The following is a 20,442-nucleotide window of genomic DNA, read 5'->3' as shown; positions in this document are numbered from 1 at the left end:
GACACAAATGGTGGCCTTTGTCATTCAGAGTCTTGCAGCTAATGGTAGAGGGTGTTTGGCAGTGTGTTTTCAATCAGGGTTCAGTGTAAGTGCATCTGTTGTGGATGAGGATTGCAGGGCCTGTGCTGGCTGAGGCACAGAGGGCAGCGTTATGGAACAGGAGGAAGCAGAGGACTTGGCAGGGGCACCACTGAGCTGTTTGCTGCAGCTGAGCAATGGTATGAATGAAGAGAGCTCTGGAAATAACTGAAGTAGCCTTGTTTCCAGTGCAGAGTATGAAAAGCTTTCCTGAGCAGTAATGGAAGTGTGGGCAAGAAACCAGAAAATGCCACAGGTTTATTCAGGCAAGCATGAATTTTGCTGTTCAGTCAGGAAATGTGTGTTTATATGTAACTAAGACACACAGAAGAATTACTGTGAACAGTAAGTTGGTACAGGAGAAGCTTCACTGCAAACATTTTTATCAAATCCTGAAAAACTGTAAAACTGAGTAAGAAAAACTTGTTACAAAGGCATTCATATTTACTTCTTTACATTATCCATCTTGCTAACTTAAAATGCAAGATTAAATGTAGTCTTCCTTGGCAAAGGAACTAGATTTTGTGTTTAAAGAATAAATGTTCAGGAAAAATCCTTTTTGTGCACAGTGCATGCTTTATGATTGCTCAACGTTGATTTATGTGCCGTTCCTGTAAATTTATGGCAAATGTCCAGTAGTGTGTAAACATGAGGATCAGACCAATAGAAATATGGGAGACATTCATGAAGAAAAGACTCGGTGTCATGTTCCAACATGCAGCTTCTACAGACTTGAAACAAAGGGCTGAGGCTGGCTCAGGAGCAGGATAAATGGACAATATAAAGGTGGTCTAATAGCAAAGTCCCTCAGTATAAAACACAATCAGAAAACCAGTTTGGTGCCCCAAATCAGAAACAAGACAAATTCAAGTTCAAATTTCAGAGTGAAAGTAATTATGCATTATTGAAAATATATATTTTGGGCTTTAGGCTATAGTTTGTGAACATTGCCCTGGCAGAATAAAAAGACTTTAAGATGACAGAGGCCCTGAGTAAAGAACATGGTGCTCAGCCTCTGTTTGTCCAACAAGGAACAACATCCCTGCAAATCGATCCTGTTGCCAAAAAGCTTCTTGCTACATTATAATGTACGTGACCACACACTTGCAGGCAGCTGGAATTGTGCAATCTTTTCAGGCAGGCAGACTTAGAGAACTCTCATCCTTCATAGATAAAACAGCTTGAAAGCTGTTTATTCAATGAATTTGTCCTAAACCTGCTTTGAATAGGGTTTTTAAAAAGCACAGCCATTTCTGTGTGAACATTAAACGTATAGCTGTCTCAGTCTATCACAAAAAGCATGTTTATAAAAGATGTTACTTTGAAATGAAGAAGCAGGAAGAGCACTGGCTTATAAAAGAAAGATTTGTGTTGTTTTTATTATTCCTTTTGGTCACCGTGGGTTACAGAATGGAACGTGCAACACGATTCTATGCTCCTGCTTCTTTTCTAGTTGGGCTGCTCAGGCGTATTGGAGGGATACCTGTGCTTGGATTCAAATATTTTACTTTCCTGTGTGGATTAGTGGTCCAGTCTGATGAACTGCTCTTATCTGGTGCCTCAGCTCTAGTGACAAGACTCTTGACCTGCTGGATCAGCTCCTTCCAGATGCCCTTTGGCACGTGAGTACATCATTCTTCACGGAAAACAAAAATCCCAGGTTAGTGCTCTTGCATTCATTAACTTTTCTCTCTGCCAAGAAGATTTTATTTTCTGGATGTTTACTTGTTTCAGTAGATATTATGCTGTATACCATACTGGCTTTGCTACAGGATATCACAGGACAACCTATTACTTCAGAAGACTAACTGAGTACACTGGGTAAATAATTTCTTTCTTTGCTTATTTTTATCCTAGGGTTTTGGTTTTTTTAAGCTTATTTAATTAAGATCTTAACACCAGATCAGCCTGTTTTGTGTCTCATACATCATGTCATAAATTATTATGAAAGACACAGATCTGTAATTCTGAAAATAAGAAAAATAATTGGGTTGATTAATATCTAACAATGCATATATTAAACTTAGAAGAAAATTTGGAAAAAAAAAAAACCAGAAGAACATTTGGTTGTTTGAAATTAAATAATACCTATGAATTTCAGTTAACCACAACTCTTTGCTAGTCTAGCCCTCTGAAAGACTTTCTGATTTAGTAAGTTATACCACCAGAATAAACATCTTTGCATAGTGTTAGTAAAAATTCCATTGTGGCTTTCTAAATCGGCAAGAAGGAATTAGACTGCATTAGTTATTCATGGTTTCAGTGACATATGGATGAAGGATTCCCCCGCCCCCAAGTTTCCTTTTGTTTTACTTCTATCACAACTTTCTTAGGAATAGAGAGCAGCAGTTGCTGCCTTCTGCCTGCTTATGACCTCAGCTGAGGCTGTTTGGAGAAATCAAATTCCAGGAGAGTCTGAGATCTTTCTTGAAAGCTCTTATTGATTTCAATATTCATGCTACTGTAATAAAAATAGCAGGTAAGGCAAGGCTAGACGGAGAGTGAGAGAAGAGGCTATTCATATGGGTGTTAACTTACCCATCCTGGTAAAACAGAGGTGTTTATTTAGAGCAGTAGCCTGAGAGACACTGTTCTATTTCAGCAGCCTTTCTGCTAAAGGAAGCAAGCATATCACCTACCCTCTGGTAAGGCGCTAGCTTTAATTTTTAATCCTTTCCTTAGATTTGGGCTACAGTAGCTTTTCTCTCAAATCTCCTCTGAGATTTGCTTTGGGGTGGGAGTGTAGTGCTGGGGGCAGAGCAAGTCCCTCCTGTGGGAAAGGCAGTCTAGGACCGCAGCAATGCATTTGGAGCATGTGAAGCAATAATTCATTTAATGTTTTTATAAACACAGAATTTGAAAACCAAAAGGAAATACGCTTGTTTCCTGTTGAGTGAGAAATGTTTGCTTCAGATGAAATCAAAGTGGATTTTTTGTTGCTGTTGCTTTTTTAGTATTATAATTTCTGAGAGTATTTTATTTTATGCTGTTTCCTCATACTGCATAATCTTGTTTTGTTTGCTTTACTCATTGGGAAATGTCCAACAGTACAATCTGCTATGAATACTCCCTTTGAGACCTGTTGATGCTCATACTCATTAGTAGTGTTTTGAAATTTGAACTTCACATTTTTGGTCATGTTGAAAACTGCTTGCTCGTCTGATTTCATGTTCCAATAGCTATTAATATAAATGTATATGTTTGGGTTTTTTTACTTTTGGTCAATCTTCTACAGGCAGGAGAAAATTGCCCAAAATGTCCTTGGAGAAAATAAGAGATTGCTCATGACTTTTTAGAATGGCTTTCTACATGCACATTGATTTCTAATATGCACATAATTAAAATGTGCTAGATTTTAATTTTAAATGTTATTCTTAATCTTACTAATTTTCTGACTGACACTGGAAAATATTGGGAGTTTATCAGTTTTCTTAGCTGGTTTGACTTTGCCTGGTTCATTGGTGACACTTTCATTATTGAGAATTTTGTACAGGTAGACAAAATTCATCAAAAGAAAAGACCATGAAATGAGGTGTAAATCTGATGGCCAGCATGTTCCAACAATTTTCATAGGAGTTGACTTTCTAAATACCCTCAGCTTCCAAGGGAATCTGCCGAAGGCAGCAATAATTTATCTCTGAGACCTTATTGATTTACTAATATTTCTTGAATTAAAAGATGAGAATTGCTAAATGCTCTAAAAAATAGAGGCACCTCAGTGCCTCTGGAAGCTGTTTGTAAGACTTCACAAGTCTGTAAGTTCCTATGGAAGTACATAAGCACTTCCCTGACCAAGCCTTCCTGAATCATTTTGCAAAGGTGAATTACTTCCTTAAGAAGGAAGCAATCACTCATGAAATGTAGACCCCTGAAGAAGGGGAAGTGTCTGAGAAAATCCTGCCCTACCAAACCAACCCTACAGTAATTTATGGAAGAACTGTCTTTGATTTCAGCTCTAGTTTACAACTACTATCAACTTGTCCTTTCTTCCTTCACTTTTGTGTATGACTTTTGGAAGTGGCTTAAGAAATGAGCTTTTGAGAGTTACCTGCATGTGGTGTTACTGTCTTCTTTAACTTCTCAGGTGCTGGTCTCCAAGGTCCTTTCTGTTGCTCTTTGCTTATACAGCTGTGAGATAAACAAAGGATTTAGGGCCATTATGGCTGTCTGGGCTCTCAAGGCATTGTGCTTTCCCTGAGAGTAAAATTTACCTCCATTTATTGGGGGAGAGCCTAAGAAAAAGGAAGATCTGAATGAAAATAGGGTTCTGAAGTTGTGTAGCAGAGCTCACTTGCTGACACAAGGCAGAGGCAAGTGCTGGCAGCTGTGTCATTCAGCCTGCTGTGGCCTCTGAGGCACAGATTCCAGAAACCAATAGCTCCTTCTGCTTGTCCCACTCCGTGGCACCAAGACAGCAAGGATCTTCCTTAGCATCAGGAAGCTTTTATGCTTTGTCTTCAGACTCCATACTCAAGAGTTACTAAAATACCTGTGCTGGTAATTTTGCTGCCATAAAGTTTTATCATCACAACACCCAATCATGTTAAAGCAGAATGAAAAGAACCTCAGCTTTTTAATTACTGCATAAATTAAAACTTTCTGGTTCCAGGAAGCCACTCTGAATGCTAGAAAATCCTTTGTAAATATTTGTCATCTATTATAATACAGGATTTTACACCTTGAGATAGCCACTTCTGTAAGAAATCACCTTATTACAGCTCTGATTATTGTCCCCAATAAGCTCTCTCGGTTAGTAGCTTTTGCTGTCTCTCACTTGGATTATGTGCACCCTCAAAATGTGACCTAAATGTCCAAAATATGGAGAAGAGCTATTGAAGCATTCTTGTACATGCAAGCTTCTCATCTTAAGCTTCTTGGCACACCAGTTTGAGGCAGAAGCAACGGTGATGGTCCCAGGAAGGGGACATGGTGGCATGAGGATGAAGTGATACTGACAACAGTAGGACAGGACTATTGACCAGATTCAGTAGGAAAAAATAGCAGAAGCTATAAATGAGATAAAGAGTTAGACAACAGACACTGGGCTTATCCTCGAATAGTTTTCATCATTGCCTGGAATGCAAAAGCAGTAAATTCTTTATACACTTGACAAAACATTTATTCTTATGCTATTATACAGGGGGATCTGTACAGGAGACTATTTCCTATATCTCACTAATTTTCTTAATAGCATGAAAACTTTGCTGAGGACACGCATTAGTCACAACTCAGTGAATCTTGTTTATTTAAGAAAGACATAATCCTGAATAAAGAAATCAGTAACTGCTTCAGCATTGTGATGGCACTGAATAAAATTAGTGCACTATCAAAGCTGCTAGAAGTACTACTGTTGTCTTGATGGAAAAGGACAGGCAGAAGCTGTTTAAAAAATTTTGTTCAAAAATTTCTACTTTCAGATGATATAAATTAATTACAGTGAAGTTACATATCTTGGTTATGGGAACTGAATCTCTTACCCTTTGATTCTCAGGCCATACATATTTGTGGACTTAATTGAGGGTCTGGGTAAAGGTTTTGCTAATGTGACATGTCTCAAAGTTCTGAATTTTGAACTGTTTCTTCTAATTGTTTTTGTTTCATAATGGTTTCATCCACAGTCTCTTCTTTATGGAAGAAATACTTCCCTACACAGCTCTGGTTACACATTTTTAGAAATTGGAAATAAACTTTTGGTAGCACAAGAGATAAGAGAAAAATATTCAAAGCATTGTGTTACTTCAGAATATAATTTAAACTTTACCTTTGTGCTGTCATGAAAGCTGCAGACTGTAAAAGTGCTACTAGCCTTCAGCAGCATTGCCAGTTTAAATTATCAACTTCCCTTTAGCTAGCAGGCCACCTGTACTAGACATCCAAGTTCAGGTTTGATACCATGTACACAAGTTACCCATACCTATCAATTACTTGATGTTTTCTTTTTTACAGGAAAATAGCTGTACTTATCAGTGAGACTTCATTTCAAGAAAAGTGATAGCCCCCGGCTTTGCTCACTGCTTGAATGGCTCCACATTAACATCACCTGGGTGACAGCTGAATTTTAAATTCCCACATCCTTTGAGCTGTGCTGACTGACATAGTTGTGCATTTCAGCTCACAGCCAGAGCTCACGTTTGAAAATCTGAAAAAAAAAATTAAAAATCATACATCAAGCATAAGAAGCATAGGATCATTTTAAACCAGCTATGCTATAAAAGGAGTATTAATACAGAATTATGCCCAGATTTTTATCATGCTACTATCATGATGAACTCTCCTAACAGCTGCCATCATGGGAGGGGTTTCTGCTGATATTTCACATAGCCATCGAGAACAGAAATGGAGACAGGAGGTTCTGGAAGTATTGGCCTGTATTTTGGGGTGGGGAGGGTGACTTTTTCCTCCTTTCTGTCACACAGAAGGAAACAGGTGAGGCTCATCAGGAATTTAAAGGAAGATATATGAATGGTGTATTGGATGCATGAAATTTCTCCCTGCAAAACAGGATGATATTTTTTATTCATAGAGGGATGATGTGAGAAGTAACAGGAGTGTGTGTGAGGAGGAGGCCAAAAACACAAAAGGGAGACTGCAGTCATGCTTGAACACTTTTGGCAAGAGTTAATATTTAACTTTATTCCAGTGTTCCCACAGTGTTCCTGTGGTTAGAGGAAGTGCCATTGGGATGAGGAAAGCATTTAATCTTTAAAGAGATTTTGGCATCTTTTAATTGGATTTTAGTACTTGTCAGGCCTTGTTCTCTATTTGATCAATAAGGAAAGTGAGTTGCATCAAAAAAGCTGGGAAGGAACACACAGAATAATAATATATTCAGGGTTGCTAAACCAGCCAGACTTTACAAAGCAAAGTAAACCTTTCAGGAAGTTTGGGGAGGGCAGATTATTTTAAACTGGCCATTGATCCATGTTTTAACAACACAGATTTATGAATCATGTGTAATGTGTAAATGTAATGGGTAAATATTTGTAATCAAATGGGTTTTGTTTTCCTAATGTCACATGGATGAGCTTTGTTCTGCTCAGGGAACTTGGATCTAGGTCATAGGATTTTGAAGAAATTATCTTCAGAAGTGCTTTAGAGTGTGTGTGGAGGGAAGAAGGGAAGGAGAAACAAATGTCTTCTGGGACAGATACCAAAACTTAGCCATTGGTCTAAGCACCCTTATACATCAGCAGGACCCCAGAGCTGAGGCAGCCACTGCACTCCTGGGTTCCTCATCCCCGGGACCTCAGCCCCAGAGCTGTGCATATGTGCACAAGGCAGACTGATCCATGGAGCTGAGCAGGCAGGTCGTGCTTCCCAGCTCCCAGCAGACTTGGATCTTGTCCTGCAAGCACCAGAGGGAGATGCTTTTACAGGCATGTTTTGTTGGACTCTCTTCCACAGAAGCGTTCCAGGGACAGAGTGTTCCAGACTCAATCCCTGTGAATGTTAGTGGCTTCTCCTGAGTTAAGCGAGGTTAATAGCTAACCAAGCTGCCTTATTCACTGCAGCAGCAATCTCATCACTAGCAGCAGTAAAAGTTTTTTTTTTTCCCTCATGTTAACATTTATCTTGTGAGATGAGAGGTTTTGAGGCTCTTTTTCTGTCTTTTCTCTGGTGCTCCCCAGCAGAATGGTTTTCAAGTGAATGTCATTTGATGAAACAAATAATAATGAAATTAAAATTCTTTCTGGGATAAGAAGAAATTTTAGGAAGAGGTATTCTTGTAGAAGATACTCCAGCTGTATTAGAATATGTTTCCAGATATACAGTGTCTCCTTCTTCCTTAAAATATTTTCAATAACATAACATAGAATTACAATTCAAGACAAATAATAATAGTGAACTGAGTGTTAACAAAACCTTCAGAATCTGTAACCAAAGACAGTGGCCTCATATTTATGCATTGAAAAGATATGTAACCATGTAAGTTAAGAAAATTCACTAGTGTGCTGTTCCTGAACTGCAAGATAAAATCAGGCAAAATAGTTGTTTTTTGTATCATTTATGCCTTTGATGTTAATTATCTTATCTGTGTCTCTGATGCCACATGCATTACAAAAGATGTTCTCTCCTCTTGTTTTCAGGTAATGTGATTTGAAGATGCCAACCCCTTGGCAAACGTGCTGCAATAAAAAGTCCAGAACTGAGAATGCAAAAGCTGAAATGGACAATATGGCAGAGACAAGTGAAAAAATGCAGATGAAAAAAAAAATCACACTACTAAATGGAGTTTCTTTAATTGTAGGGAACATGATTGGCTCTGGCATATTTGTATCACCCCGAGGTGTTTTAATGTATAGTGCTTCCTATGGACTCTCATTGATCATCTGGGCTCTTGGTGGGATTTTTTCCCTGTTTGGAGCTTTGTGTTACGTTGAACTGGGAACATCCATCATGAAATCTGGAGGCAGTTATGCCTATATTCTGGAGGCATTTGGGGCCTTTGTGGCCTTCATCAGACTCTGGTCTTCCTTGCTAATTATCGAACCAACAACTCAGGCAGTGATAGCAATCACATTTGCTAACTATATTGTTCAGCCAATTTTCCCCCACTGTGAGCCACCATATGACGCTGTCAGGTTGATTGCAGCTGCATGTATATGTAAGTAGTTAAGAAGAAGTTAAGAGCTGTAATTATATGTGGTCAGAGAAGGTTTTGCTAAATTTCTATTTCTTTGCATTCTGTGAATGCAATTATTCTGTGAGTGCAATTATTAGCAAAATAATTATTATGTATCAAAAACATGTTCTTAACAACTAATAATCTTTTATTCAGATGTATTGTGTTTGGAGCTGGTATTACTAGAGGGGAGAGGAGAATTACAACAATTTGGCAGAGAGAAATTGTGACTGATGATTAAAGGTACATGTGTGTCTATGGTTCACTGGCCTAACTGTCTGATAGGACACTGTCACATGCACAGATTAATTTATGAAAATGAAGGCAAGATGTTCTTTGAGCATGTGTGGTTGTATGCTGGTGCCCTTACTATATAGCATGATTTCTAAGTTATTTTCATTTTGAGCATTACAAAACCCTTTTTCTTCCTTTCAAAACTGAAGTATAGATTACAGGCAGGTCAAGGAAACAGAAGCAAAGACCAACAAGATTTCTAGATAAGAAGTATCCCACTTTGATCCATGCCACAGGTGACCATGCCACATTTGTTTTGCTCTCTTCTCCATCAGCTGGGCTTCATACCTTGTACCAATGCACACCATTACCCCTCCTCATCTATCTCTGTTTTGAATCATGAGATTTCAAGAGGGAGAAGTTGCCTGTGTTGCCATGTGTGTGCTAGAGTGAGAGCAGATGGGCACATGGCTCAGCCCTGGCTGCACCTGCTGCCAGCTGAGGGACAAACCTGACTGCAGAGAATATGGCAAAAGGAGGAAAGGAAAACTGTCTGATCCCACCCGCTCTCTGCAACCAGCTAGTTGGGTATTTTTGTTAGATTCTGTCAAAACTGGGACTTGAGAGGATTCTGTAAGTGCTATGCAATTTTCAGACTCAGGGCCAAAATGTGAATGACACAAAACTTCTAAGCCATGAGCACACAGTAATAGCACAGTGGCTCAGCTCAATTCAGTATCTTCTCACAGCATGCAAACTGTTTTTGTGGTGTAGTTGTCCTTATTCTGTACCAAAACTAGAGCTTAACTCAGCAAGAAGAAATTTTTGATATACAGGATACAAAGAAATACTGTCATTTGCATGTAAACAGCTCTTGTTGAGTTTAATAAAACTTAATTATTTAAAAGGAGAAGGAGCTAGTCCTAAAGTTCAAAAATTGATGTGTTTTGTCTTACCTACTGTCATGAAAGCAGTATTCTTCAGAAAACCATTGTGTAAATTTTAAACCAGGTATTTCATTTTAATAAATCTGGGTGATCCTGAAGTGGTGAAATTTGATTCTGTTTTACTCCTTGAAAGAGTATTGGTATCTGGAGAGATGGGTTTGAAATATGACTTAAGTGATGTTAAACATCCAGTGCTCCTTTCATGCATATTCTTTTTCTCTGCAGGTTCCTTAACATTTATTAACTGTGTTAATGTAAAGTGGGGTACTCGTGTACAAGATGTTTTCACATATGCAAAAGTCATGGCTCTTATCTTGGTGATATCTGTTGGCCTTTACAAAATTGGCAAAGGTAAGAATAATTTTCATTTACCTAAATTCTATTAAATGAATCATATATGAGTTTCAAAATCCATGTAGGGAGATCTTTAAGACTGATATATGAAATATTGTTTATTCTGGAAAAAAAACAATAAAGTCTGCCATAGGAAGATCAGATGCATTTTATGACTTGTTAAGCAATAGGGGGTTCATTATTCAGGACAAGTCCTGTGCTGCTTGGTCTGAATAGCAAATAGCAGCTGAATTAACATCACTTTACTGCTGACTAGTTAAAGTCAGCCTCGGTGTCTGACTCATGCATTACTACCTGTCCTATAACAGGACAGAGAGTTCCCCCCACCTCACCCCACTGGCACCCCCCCTAGCCACAGCACCCTGCCCACAAGAGGACCAGAGAGGGTAAATCATAGCTGGGATTTGTGGGAGGGCATGTTTGTTCCTAGAAACAGAGGAGACTGTAACAGTGCAGTTCAGTGAATCACTGTGGCATGGTGTTACTGTAAGGCATCACAGGGCAGATGAGCCAGCTCCCTATCAGCAATAACTGGACTGAACACACTGCAAAGCTGAAGAGCAATTTATTCTGGTGCTACCTCAGAGCTTTGCATATAGCAATAGATTTGATTTTATTTATATGGGCCTCTGGTACAGTGAATTCTCCTCTAGTTCTAGCTCCACTGCTAGAACTAGATTACTAATGTTTTTACATTTTCATTTCCTTTGGAAGTCTTAAATTGCATAGCCATTTTATCTTTCTTCCATTGAAATAAAGGTGGTTTCCCCTCTTCAGTTTAGGAATTTTCTTTTTCTCCTGCTAAATTAGCTTATAAAACCTAACAAGCATGCTTTCTTTTCCATGTTTGCTGGCCTCCTCCTTTCCCTGGCTGCAGTTGCATCAGCTGTTACACTGTAAAGCTACATTAGACTTTAGGAAAGCTTTCTGGTTTAGCCATTGCCTCTGTATGTCAGTTGTCACCAGCTGGTTGAAGTCTAAAGAACCCTGGACAACCAAACCCAGCCCTAAGGGCAGAGACGTGAAGATTCAGAGAAGAAGCATTGCTTAAGGATCACAGTTGCATGAAGGAGTAGTTCCCCTCATAAAACTGCTGCAGCTTTGCAAAAGTGTGGTTCTGTGATGTCACCTCTGTAGCAGCACTGTCCTTGCTTTCAAATTGCCTCCTTCAAAATTGCCTCCCCTCCTGCTCACTGGTGTGCTGCTGGGTCCAGGGGCTGCTCCCTCTGGTCCCACACAGTGCCCATTTTGTTTCCTCTGCTTTGCTCTGTGGGCTCAGGGAGGGTTGAAGCATAGCGGGTACTTTATGGTGAGGCACAGAAAATGCTGAGAGCTTGCAAGGGTAGTAAAGGTCGCATCTCTGCTTTGTTTAAGCAGAACTGAGCACTTAAATACAGGAAAGACTGGGAGGAGGAATGACGTTGATTTCTGGAGGAAGCTGTGATCAGGTCAATGACCCTTTTAAACTCAGCAGCTGTTTTAATGAAAAGAACAGTTATGATGTTTTAGCCCTGCCATATTCTTTCTGATGTGCTTGGATACACTTCTTGTGTTACAGGACTGTAAATATATCTGATTTTGAATATGAGCTGTCATTACCAAAAAAACCCCAAAAACAACAACAACAACAACAAAAAAAAAAAACCAAAACAAACAAACACAAACAACCAAAACACTTTTCTTGAACATTTTGGATTTTTTTATTTTCTTTATTTTCCAACCATTTTCTTCTCCAAAGTATGTGTACATCTCATAGCTTCTTTTCTTTGTTTCAAACAGTCTCCTGTTCTTCGATGACTGAATTGCTTTTGTAGTATCTATAAACTCCTTAGTTGAATCAGTGCTTTCATTTTACAAAAAAAGACATTACTTTCTTTCCTAACTGAGGTTTCAGCATGTTTCTGTCTTCTCTTAATACTTAACCCACTTCCATTTTCATTAGATAGTAGACTTTCCTTCTGCAATCTCAGTAAAGCCTTTCTTCCCCTTTCCAGCATGGCAGTGAAGGCTTATGCAGTTTCACTAACATTTGGCCTATTTTGCAGCATTCTGCAGGTTGTCATCTCAACCGATGGGGCTTAGCTAAAGCAGAATTTTGAAAGGAAAGATTTTTAATCTCATCTTTAAGTTTTGGGAACACCCTTGTGGGTCAGAGCATCCCACTGAAAACTGTGAAGGAGGTCCCCCTCTAGTGGCCACGAATTCATCTGGTGAAAATAAAAGCACAGCTGTTAGGAAGAAATAAGAGACAGATTCAGGAACAGAAACTGGGTTTGCCAAGTGCCTCATCCTGGCTGACAGGGTACTGCGTGCCCTTGGTATGGCTCCCTCCTTCGATAGGGTCAGCAGTAATGTCAGGAGAGGACTCTGTGAATTCTGGTAGAATTGCAAAAGTCACATCCAAACAACAAACGTGAAAATGTTCTGTTTTCTCCCTGTGCAAGAGTAGCTGTGAGAACATCTGGCTGAAACTCTCTTGTTTGTTAATTAAAAATGTAAGTTGTGTAGTTTTAGATACAGTAATGAAACCTGGATGCAGTGGGGTGTTATTTCCCTTTTGCTAGCTGACACTTCAGGTGTAATGCCCTTCTGAGTTGCAATCCTTGAAATGTAACAGTCAGTTGGCACCTGCCATTTGTACAGGGGAAACTGAAAACCTGAGAGCTCCGTTTGAGGGCTCCACAACAAACCCAGGGATGATCGCCCTGGCTCTCTACTCTGCCCTCTTCTCCTACTCAGGATGGGACACGCTCAACTATGTCACCGAGGAAATGCAGAATCCTGAGAGGTAAACACAGGCTTTTCCTTTGAACCACTGACAGGTGATGGCAGGACAAGCCACTCTGTATTTGTTTCTGATTAGTCAAATTATTTTCTCTTCTCTTCTCTTCTCTTCTCTTCTCTTCTCTTCTCTTCAAATGAAGGAGTAAGTAGGAGAACTCTTTCTGATCATTGTGCTCATTTATATCACACTAATGAATAATTTACCTGTATATGTGTATTTTACATCTTACACTTCAGACTGCAATTTTTAAAGAAGAAGAAGAAATCCCTGCTGAAAGCAAGGAAAAGCAAAGGTGCATCTAGCCCTCTAAAATTCCCTGCTTCTTTTCAGTTAGGCAGAATTATTTTTCCAAGACATTTTTTGCCACCAGTAGAGTAAGACAGTGTCAGATTTATGGCTTTTATGATGTAGGTATTACTGTTTATGGGCAAAAACAATCTCTTCCCCTCTGTAGGGATGTCAGCCCTGTGGGAGTTGGCCTGAGTCATCCACTCAAGCTGAATAGTTGATCTTGTCTTGGGACATGCATAGGTTATGAGTCAGGAAAAAAATGCCAAAATCAGGAAAATACCTAAGTCTGCACTTAAATATCATTGTTTCAGAGCTCTCTTAGACTGCTGCATATAACAGACAGTGTATTAAATTTACATGTATGAATGTTTTAAGGTTTTTTTTTAAAACTTGTGACAGACACACAAACAACAAACTAAGCTTTTTATGGAATAGTTTCATGCATGGCTGCCATGACTCCCATGACTCCCAAATGATGGATTACAAGACATGATGGAGGTAGAAACATTCACAAATGCTTGAATCTGGGAACAATCTTCTATTTAAGTACTTCTCATTTAAATAACATGTAATAATTTTTCCATTTTCCTTTTGCAGGAACCTACCTCTTTCTATTGCAATTTCAATGCCTATTGTAGCTATCATTTACTTATTGACTAATATAGCATATTATGTAGTGTTGGACATGTCAGCTCTCCTCACAAGTGATGCAGTGGCTGTGGTAAGTTGTGGAACATAACCCAAACAAAAGACACAAAATTTCAGGTAGCATGCTTGGCAAACAGCTGAAATACTGTCATGCTGAAGGCTGCTTAAAACATTTTTTTCATGTTACAGTACCAGTATATTAGAAGGTGCATATCAAGAATATAGCCACTAATAATGCTCTTGAAAAATTGTCTTGTGTACTCTTTAAATCCTGCTCTTAACACTGCATCATAGGAAAGATGTTTTTGCCAGGAGCAGGACCAAGGGGCTATAGCAAGTCTGAGTGGTTAGAGAACCAGGTTTTTTTGTTATCATTCTAATGTACAGTATGTAATGTTTAACGTTGCACAACCACAGCAATATTTTCAGTGTAGAAGTGTGCACTGAAATGTTTTTTAAAACCTTATCAATATTTTATACAGAAATAAAATGATAATTCATAGACTACTACAGTTGGGATTTGTCAGAATACTAGGCTTAGGGGGTTTTTTAAAATATTTTTTAATGTATCTGCTAATTTTATTTTGATGCTGATCAGCTTTTCCAAATTCTAATTTCCTAAGTCATTACTGGGTATCATCAAAAAGCATGGGCTATGATACTACATTTGGGATAATGTGTTTTCATGAGAGTTTCTCAGAATTATCCATATGCCTAACATAGTGGGCCTCACCATTATTTTTTTTTCTGTTACAGACATTTGGAGGTGAAACCCTTAGTCATGCCAAGTGGATAATTCCTATAGCAGTGGCCATGTCTTGCTATAGTGGCTTAAACTCATCAATTATTGCAGCATCTCGGTATGAAATAGAAGATTTATTTGAAATAATTGAAAAGGAATCATTAATCCGCATTCTTTACTACTGTTTGGTAATTTTTGCCATGCCAAGTTGTGCATTTATGATGGAGGTACTGTTACAATCTGATGTCTTCTAATGATAGCACCATTTAATAAACTAAAGCCACTTAAGAAGAGAGCAGCACTTACAACAGAGTAATAAAATAATTATTTCTTTGCTTTATCAGGAAACAAAAAACTATTCCTATGGTTGAGTTTCCTTAGTCTTTTTTTAGGCTTTTCTATGTTGGAGCCAGGGAAGGACATCTCCCTGTCAGTCTGAGCTTGATTCACGTGAAGTGCTTCACACCAGTCCCTGCTCTCCTGTTCAACGTAAGTGACGCCCCAGCCTCGTGCCTGGCTGGGCAGCTGGGGTTTGGGCCTCGGGTAAAACATCCCTGCTCTGCCCTGGACCTCTCACAGACTTCTCCTGCCCTGGAGACATCTTCTGCTTATGCCCACAACTTCTAGAATTCACTGAGGGGGTGGGAGTGGTGTTATTTTTTCTGATAGAGGGGTTTTTTCCAGTGGAAAGAGAATGGCTTGATTCATTCATATGCTCTCCAAACAATATTAATGAGAAGTACAATAGCATTGCTGAGAAAACAGAGAATGGCTAAAGATGTAATGGTATAGACGAGAGCTTTTAAGTCTTTAATGTGAGGTGTTAAAGTGTCACTGGAGGAGAATATGTCAGGGACATCTCTTTGACCCTGCCATAGGCTGATGTTCTACAACTGTAGTTATAACAGGAGTGACAAAGCTCTTAAAATTAAATTTCTACCATTGGAAGCCTATAGCCCTGTTGACTTTTTTTCTGCTGTCACTCTACAAATGAGATCTTGTGACACAAAATTGTGGAACCATAAATTATGGAATTACTGGAAATTATTTTCATAAATAATCCACGTATTTGCATGCATTTTATTTGGTGTCTGCCATTGCCCTGTGTTACATATAATTTATTAATAGATTATCATACTCATCCTGTTTGACATCAAATAATTTACTAAAAATTATAATCTCATTATGAAGACTCTTCTCATAGGGGCTCTGTTTGCAATAGCAAGTTGATTTATACTCTCTTAACATACCACCATTCACATTTTTCATGTGGAAAGTGGAAGTTTTTTCTGCTCATCTGTTAAAATAGATATTGAAACCCTAGGGCACAGAATTTACTCTAATGGTCTCAATTTATGAGTGAACTGATATCCTAATAAAAATAGGTTTGAAACAGGACAGTTTATAATTTTACTCTGTCTTTATTTTCACATTAAAAAGTCTTTGTTTTTTATTATCTCTAGGGCTTAATGACTTTGCTTTATCTCCTTGTGGAAGATGTTTTCCTCCTTATTAATTACTACTGCTTCAACTACTGGCTCTTTGTGGGTCTGTCTATTGCAGGACTAATATATCTGAGATATACTCAGCCACATAGACCACGGCCTGTTAAAGTAAGTAAAAAAGATAGGAAGAAAGCGCTAAAAGCCAGCTAATGCATGTGTTTATATGACCTTTAATATCACAACCATAACAGTACCAGTTTATATTATAGATTACTTATTAGCCATAGAAATTCTTTCAAAATACAAGATGAAGGAGCAAAACCCGTTAGAGTCCACAAGAACATCTGTTCTGGTAGCTTTGCTGTGAGATTGAAATTATATACACCATTTATTCTTCTTTCCTTCAGACTTATAATAATTTTTGTTTCAAAATAAATAAGGAATAAATAAATGTCTGGGGTTTTTAGCCCATCCTGGAAGAACAGCAGACCTCAGTAGAGCTGGTGATGGAGGCTCCAGAGAGGTTAACACTCTGATAAAACCTATATGATTTAATAAACACAGTAAAATCCCTCCAAAGCCCATAAATGTCCACAATTCTGCACACACAGAAGTTAAGTTAGCTTAAATAATCAAATGTATTTTGAATGTTCCCCCCCACTGAGTAGTGGTCATAGACAGTAAAATGCAAGTTTAATGGTTGACTTAGAAGAGCATTTGACTATCAGTTAGACAAGGGAGACTGCACAGAAACAAAGTGTGCCTAAAACCTGTTTCTAGTTTTAATCCAGCAATTGTCCAGGAAGCAAGGATGGAAACACACAGCAGGCACACAAAACCATGCACTGACTCCTGTTTGTTGGCTCCGTGACCTGCATTTTGGGTCTGCAGTGATGCAGTAAAAATCAAGAGAATTACAAATTAACACCCCCCAAATATTTCTTCTTTGTCAATCTCTCTTCCTAACTCCTGCATCATTTCTACAAACACATCAAACACATTTTCTTTCCATTTAAGTGCCACATCCTGATTAATTTTTAAAAAGTTCAAACAAAGGCATAAAATATTCTAAGCACCTCCTGCTAGAAACCTTCCCAGTTCTCCATAGCAGACCAAATTTTCCTGAAACATGTTCACACTCAGTTTCCAGACTTTCCCACAAAATATGTGGAAGATAAAGATTAAATCTTGCCTTATTGGCAGTTTTGCCTCTGATTCTACTAAGGATTACAGTCAGATTTTGCAGAAAGAATGTTTCATTCCTGTCAGCATTTGCCAGTCAACACCACAACTCCACATACACCATTTCCTTTTCTGAAACGTAGCAGCTGGTTTTCATCAGCTTACATTTTTTACATTTATAAGCAAAAGAAAAGTATTTATACCAGTAAACTCTCACCAATTTCAGCTGGTATTCAAATGTCAACTCCTGGACCCTTGAGAAGGCTCACTACTAGAGACAGAAAAAAAAAAATAGAGAAAAATAAATTCATGAAGAGGGTTTTGAAAGTTTCATAGAATCATAGAATCATAAAATGTCAAGGTTTGCAAGGGACCTTAAAGATCACTTAGTCCTAACCATCCCTGCCACAGGCAGGCACAATTTCCACCAGACCAGGTTGCTCAAGGATTTATCCAACCTAGCCTTGAACTACTGCCAGAGTTGGGGCATCCACAACCTCCCTGGATAACCTGTTCCAGTGTCTCACCACTTTCACACTAGAGAATTTCTTCCTAATACCTAACCTAAATTTCTCCTCTTTCAGTTTGTACCCATTATTCCTTATCCTATCACTACAGTTCCTGATGAAGAATCCCTCTCCACCTTCCCTGTAGTCCCCCTTCAGACACTGGAAGGTTGCTATGAGATGTCCATGCAACATTTTCTTCTCTTGGCTGAACAGCCCCAACTTTCTCAGCCTGCTGTCATAGGGAAGGTGCTCCAGTCTTCTTATCAGCTTCGTGACCCAGCTTTCCTTATTTGTGATATGTTATTTGTTAAGTGCCCACACAAAATGGTTGTAAACCAGTCCATTAGTTCTACAACATCAAGATGGCAATTGAAGGTTGAGAGGCAGTTCCCAACCAAAACTACATGTAACAATTCAGAACTGAAGTTGGAGAGAAAGCTACCCATTACTTAAAGCACCTCTTTCAAAGGCTGAACTTTTACTAATTGTAAAGGAACTGAGTTTATGCAGGTGTGAAAAAAACAAAATAGATGTTCAGATGTGTACCAAATAAGAGGCTCTCAGCAGTGTACACAGAAGTTAATAAATTATGCCGACTGTAAGCAGTCAAAAAGATTGAGTACCTATTTTTATTGTTGACCTGTCTAACTTTAATCTGCAAAGCCTGAATTTTTAAAATAGAGTGTTTGTTGCATCTTTTAACAAATGCTGTATTTTTTTTTTTTTTGTCTTCACAGCTTAGCCTCTTCTTCCCTATAGTATATTGTTTGTGCTCACTATTCCTGATTATAGTGCCTCTCTACAGTGACACAATCAATTCCCTTATTGGCGTTGGTATTGCCCTCTCAGGCATTCCCGCATATTATTTGGGAGTCTATCTGCCAGTTGAAAAACGACCTAAATGTCTACTTTGGCTCTCTGGTAAGCAACACTGTGTCCCAGTCACCATGTCAAAATCTTGGTCAGAAGAAGGAAAGAATAATTTTCCCTAAAATCCTTATTTCTATTAAGTTTTGCTATGCTTTGGTATGTGGCATGTCTGAGATCATCTGCTTTATCACATAGTCCTGAGAACAAAACCATGCTTACCTGTACAAAGCAGTGCAATATGTAGGACCAGTCATAACTATGACTCAATATAGTCATAACTATGCTGGCCCAACAAAAGTTATGTAGGCTTGTAAATACTAAACCTAATCTTTTTAATACCCTGGAAGGCAGAAATACCAGAACATCTTTGCTTCACTTTCCATCCAAGGAAAGGAACAATCCAAATCAGAGGAGTGCACAGATTTTCAGAAACAATGAAATAATTAATTATTGGCTTGGAGGGTAGTTGCCAGTCCTCAAATTCAGGTGGTCTTGAAAAGCAAATCTTTAATGTTTTTATTTATTATACTTTGAATTCAGCTATCAATTCAATGAAAGTGTTGATCAAAATCTGATTATACAAGAATTTCAGTTTAATTATTGGCTTCTTTTGCCTTTAGCTATTTATAACATATGCTTAATTGTACTGATTAAGGTGTTTCAAGATTTTCCTAATATCTATGTAGTGTTTTCAAATCCTCAAAATCCGGATTTATGTCTAAGATATATTTAAATTTCTGTCACACATTTTTGCCAGTACAGCTACAACAACGAAGTACGTTCAGATGCTCTTCTACTGTGCTCTGTCAGACCTGGACATAGACGTGGAACCCACAACAGCTAAGAGTAAATAGAGTTGCCTCAACATTGAGAATTGTGCCTTGACATCTCCTGTCTGGAACAATTTTTATCATCTGAAGTTCTCCTCATATATGCAGTCATACTAGAGCACTAACCCCTGTACTGTGCATCAGTTTGATGTCAGTTAAGTTGTGATGGTTTTATAAAACACTCTGTTTTCCAGGATTTCCTTTTAAAATTCTGTTTGTTAATAGTGAGTTATCATGTAACATGCTGAAACTATAAAGCACTTGGTTGGAAAGGATGAAAGTTTGACAAGAAAGTTTCATAGATATGTATGCTTGGCAGAAAGCTCTTTGTAGAACCTGAGAACGAAATAGAGATGGAAGCAAGTTTTGATATAGAAGAACAATAGATGTCTAAATTGACAATTGCTGAGCCAGTAGTTACTGGACAACTAAGAAAGCAAAGGTTAAGTCAAGTTGAAAGGGTGTTGTATGACTAGAGCAAAGGACATGTTGACCACAAAGAAAAAGATGCTTTTACCAAGCAGAAACAGGTCTTAGGAAAAGGAGAAAGATACCCAGGTGAACAAGCATGCCAATGTGGCAAGTAGAAAAAAGGTCTAAGAATTTTCTGCTGCAAGAAAACTGAAATACTTTAAGCTTAAACTGTAACATACTAACTGATGTGATTGGATAGTATTGACCATAATATGGTAATGATAGTAGTTATCATAGACTATAGGTAATAGTAAAGGTTATGTATTAAATTGCTCAGCAAAGAAAAATATATAATGCATTGCAACCAAAACTAAAGGGTCTTCAGGCTTGTCTATAGCTGGAGCTGACAGCTGTAGGCATGGCTCTGTCACCCACAACCCAAGACTGCTTTAAAATCTCATATACAAATAAACAGCATTTTGAAGAGCCA

At 38.4% G+C, this 20,442-nt stretch overlaps 2 protein-coding genes across 6 annotated transcripts in view; both read left to right on the top strand.

Moving 5' to 3' along the window:
* Positions 1-1,667, top strand: part of RIPK2 (receptor interacting serine/threonine kinase 2) — a 24,337-nt gene extending 22,670 nt beyond the window's left edge. Inside the window, exon 12 of the transcript XR_005954861.1 lies at positions 1,532-1,667. The gene's annotated coding sequence lies outside the window, so the exon portion shown is untranslated. The remainder of the gene's footprint in view (positions 1-1,531) is intronic.
* On the top strand, positions 1,605-20,442 carry LOC121351937 (Y+L amino acid transporter 2-like). Of its 5 annotated transcripts, none has more exons than XM_041464405.1 (10): positions 1,605-1,738; positions 8,166-8,683; positions 10,108-10,233; positions 12,880-13,024; positions 13,910-14,033; positions 14,717-14,820; positions 15,095-15,191; positions 16,166-16,315; positions 18,576-18,759; positions 19,471-20,442. In XM_041464405.1, exons 2-10 carry the CDS (start codon positions 8,182-8,184, stop codon positions 19,560-19,562), a joined length of 1,524 nt encoding a protein of 507 aa, XP_041320339.1. In that variant the 5' UTR covers positions 1,605-1,738; positions 8,166-8,181; the 3' UTR covers positions 19,563-20,442. The 5 variants fall into 5 exon arrangements, with proteins under 5 accessions (XP_041320339.1, XP_041320341.1, XP_041320343.1 ...); XM_041464407.1 differs by lacking the exon at positions 1,605-1,738 and adding an exon at positions 1,814-1,899; XM_041464409.1 differs by lacking the exon at positions 1,605-1,738 and adding an exon at positions 2,056-2,557.

Source organism: Pyrgilauda ruficollis, unplaced genomic scaffold (assembly GCF_017590135.1).
Source record: "Pyrgilauda ruficollis isolate IOZ18807 unplaced genomic scaffold, ASM1759013v1 scaffold18, whole genome shotgun sequence".
In the NCBI taxonomy this organism is placed as follows: Eukaryota; Metazoa; Chordata; class Aves; order Passeriformes; family Passeridae; genus Pyrgilauda; species Pyrgilauda ruficollis.
Note: the sequence above shows the minus strand (reverse complement) of the source record. Positions and strands in the feature narration are given on the sequence as shown.